Source organism: Sinocyclocheilus anshuiensis, unplaced genomic scaffold (assembly GCF_001515605.1).
Source record: "Sinocyclocheilus anshuiensis isolate Anshui unplaced genomic scaffold, SAMN03320099.WGS_v1.1 scaffold952, whole genome shotgun sequence".
NCBI lineage: Eukaryota > Metazoa > Chordata > Actinopteri > Cypriniformes > Cyprinidae > Sinocyclocheilus > Sinocyclocheilus anshuiensis.
The window spans coordinates 130,717-133,288 of NW_015552656.1; the positions used below are offsets into that span (position 1 = coordinate 130,717).

Genomic DNA, 2,572 nt, shown 5'->3' on the forward strand with positions numbered 1-2,572 from the left:
ACAGAGTTCTGGCATGAAACTCTAGATGGCGCAGTCTGATAGGTCTAACTCAATCTGACATAATGACATCATATTACATGGCGCAGCTGATTGGTTCTCTCCTGTATCAGCTGCCAATGAGCTTGCTGCTCAACATTCAAATACCTGGCTTTTGTTTGCTGTAGCAGTTCGCAGCGCGCTTCAGAAACCCTCCACCTTCCCCAGCTCCACCTGTATAGATCTGCTACGAGGTGATTCATGTATGCTATGGGGTTATTCATATGCGTATATGTGCAGCAGCAGTATTTCTTACATGCTCACAGCAGCATGTTGTGGATGTATTAGCAGTAGCAAGTCTCGGTACTTGCTCTGCCGCAGCAGCAGCGTAGCAGATCTATTCCGCCAAAACCAAATACATTAACATTGTCATGTACATTACCATGCCAATCCCTCTGAGAGTTGTTATGACAGAACTGTATTAAATGTGCACATGTAGTGTTCTTCAAATATTACAAGTATATTTTTAAAAACTGTACTTGCAGATAATATAATATTAATATAAGACCACTTAAGTGTACTTAAAGAGACACTGTTTCTTAATACAGTATAATTTTGAAAAGGGAACTTTGTAATAATGTCAAATGAAAAGATTAAAGTAAAATTTTAATCATTATGCTTTAATATGCTTTAGTATGTCAGTCAACACATCAAGAAGTGCACTTATTTTGAAGTGTTGACTAGCATACTAAAGCACATGTAGAGTACTTAATTATGTCAACATTTGATATTAAATTTAAAGTTAATTTATTTTAAATTGCAACTTCATCATTACAAATGTGTAATTATGAATATATTTAATTAAATAGAATGCAAGTTTCAAGTTTGTCATAAATACTTGTCAGTACATTCGTCCGTACACGTTAACCATTTCTCAAAGACAATAGAAATATTTATGAAATTACGTATGAAGATGTACTGAAGTCAGTCAAAAAAGCACACTAAAGTTCAACTAATTGCATTTAATATAAATTAGTGCTGTCAAACGATTAATCGTGATTAATCGCATCCAAAATAAGTTTTTGTTTACATAATATGTGTGTGTACTGTGTATATTTATTATGTATATATAAATACACACACATACAGCATATATTTTGAAAATATTTACATGTGTATATATTTATATTCATATAATTTATATTATATAAAAATATATTTAATATATAAACATAGCATATTTTTCTGAAATATATACATGCATGTGTGTGTATTTTTATATACATAATAAATATACACAGAACACACACATATATTATGTAAACAAAACCTTTATTTTGGATGTGATTAATCGCGATTAATCGTTTGACAGCACTAATATAAATTGAAACTATAATACATTATTTCTGCAGTAACTACTCTTTTTAAACATATGCTAAAGTGTACTTTTGTTTCGCAAGGGATACCATTCAAAATAATATTTTTACACATTCAAGATTGATATTTACTAAGATAAGATGCTTCTTTTTGACAGAAACACGCTCCTCTCAGAAACCTGATGTAATTCCCAGCTCCACCAGACTCAACCCAGCGATTTCAGCCGCCACTATGTCTTCTGCTTCCTCTCTAGATGATGTGAAGACTGAACCGCAAACAGATTCAGAGAACAGGTGTTTACGTATAAACACACACACTTTTCCATCGGACATACGCATTAGTTCAACTAAAAAGGTCTTTGTAAACTTCCATATTTCTTCACAGAGCTTCCTCTTCTTTTTTTTAAGCTATAAACACGATGTGATTGGCACATACCTTCTTGTTTGGCTGATGTCACTGTGTTGTTTGTCCTCAGAGATGATTATAGGACGTCCAGCTCGACTCTTGCATTAGAGGACAGCACTCTTCCTGCTTCAAACTCACAGGCAAGCACACCCGAGTCCGGTCTGGACGTCTACTTGGTCAGTATTGATATTGGCTCTCATTAAATGGCACATGATCAAGTTCCTCTGGAACTCAAACTCTTTTGTGTCAGATCCGTGTTTATGGCTCATATTGTTTTCTGTTTTAGTGATGCATGAGGCCTTCTGAAGTGGACCAGATCATCCAAACATCTACAAGACTGAGAAACAGTGGACATGCTGTCAACATTTTGCACAACGGATATCTCTAGCTGCTAATTCACATGGACTGAGAAAGGCCTTATGTTTGAAAGAGTGGCAGAGCGATTGCCACACTATAGTACTGCAGTGCCTTACACTGTCTGTGCACTTTGTACCCACTTGCAAGCACAAGATTGTTGTATAATAATAGTTACACTCCCTGCTGTAACGCACTGGTTGGTATGCATGTTAAAGGCGTGATACCTGATTAAAGCATGCGTCATACAGAGAAATAGGTTTATTATATAATAATCCTGGTATAATTATGTTCTGAGCACTCCTGACTTGTATTGTGTGAGTAATGATTTCATTTCATCTGATCATTACAGTACAGTAACTTGTACCAAACATTAGTTACATTGTCACTAGTGAACATGGATTGAATATTATGTTTGGTCATGTGATTTTAACGCACGATGTGTGGGGGGGGGGGGGGA

The 2,572-nt window shown here is 35.3% G+C and overlaps 1 protein-coding gene across 3 annotated transcripts in view; it reads left to right on the plus strand.

The window, feature by feature from the left end:
• The window catches only part of LOC107667273 (phosphatidylinositol 4-phosphate 5-kinase type-1 beta-like), a 31,119-nt gene extending 28,559 nt beyond the window's left edge, over positions 1-2,560 (plus strand). For 2 of the 3 annotated variants that reach the window (XM_016458906.1, XM_016458903.1), the window contains exons 13-15: positions 1,511-1,646; positions 1,829-1,934; positions 2,045-2,560. In XM_016458906.1, coding sequence (XP_016314392.1) covers positions 1,511-1,646; positions 1,829-1,934; positions 2,045-2,047 — 245 coding nt within the window. In that variant the 3' untranslated portion in view covers positions 2,048-2,560. Of the gene's footprint in view, positions 1-1,510; positions 1,708-1,828; positions 1,935-2,044 lie in introns of those variants that run through there. The other variant, XM_016458907.1, reaches the window with a different exon arrangement.
• Positions 2,561-2,572: the final 12 nt, after the last annotated feature.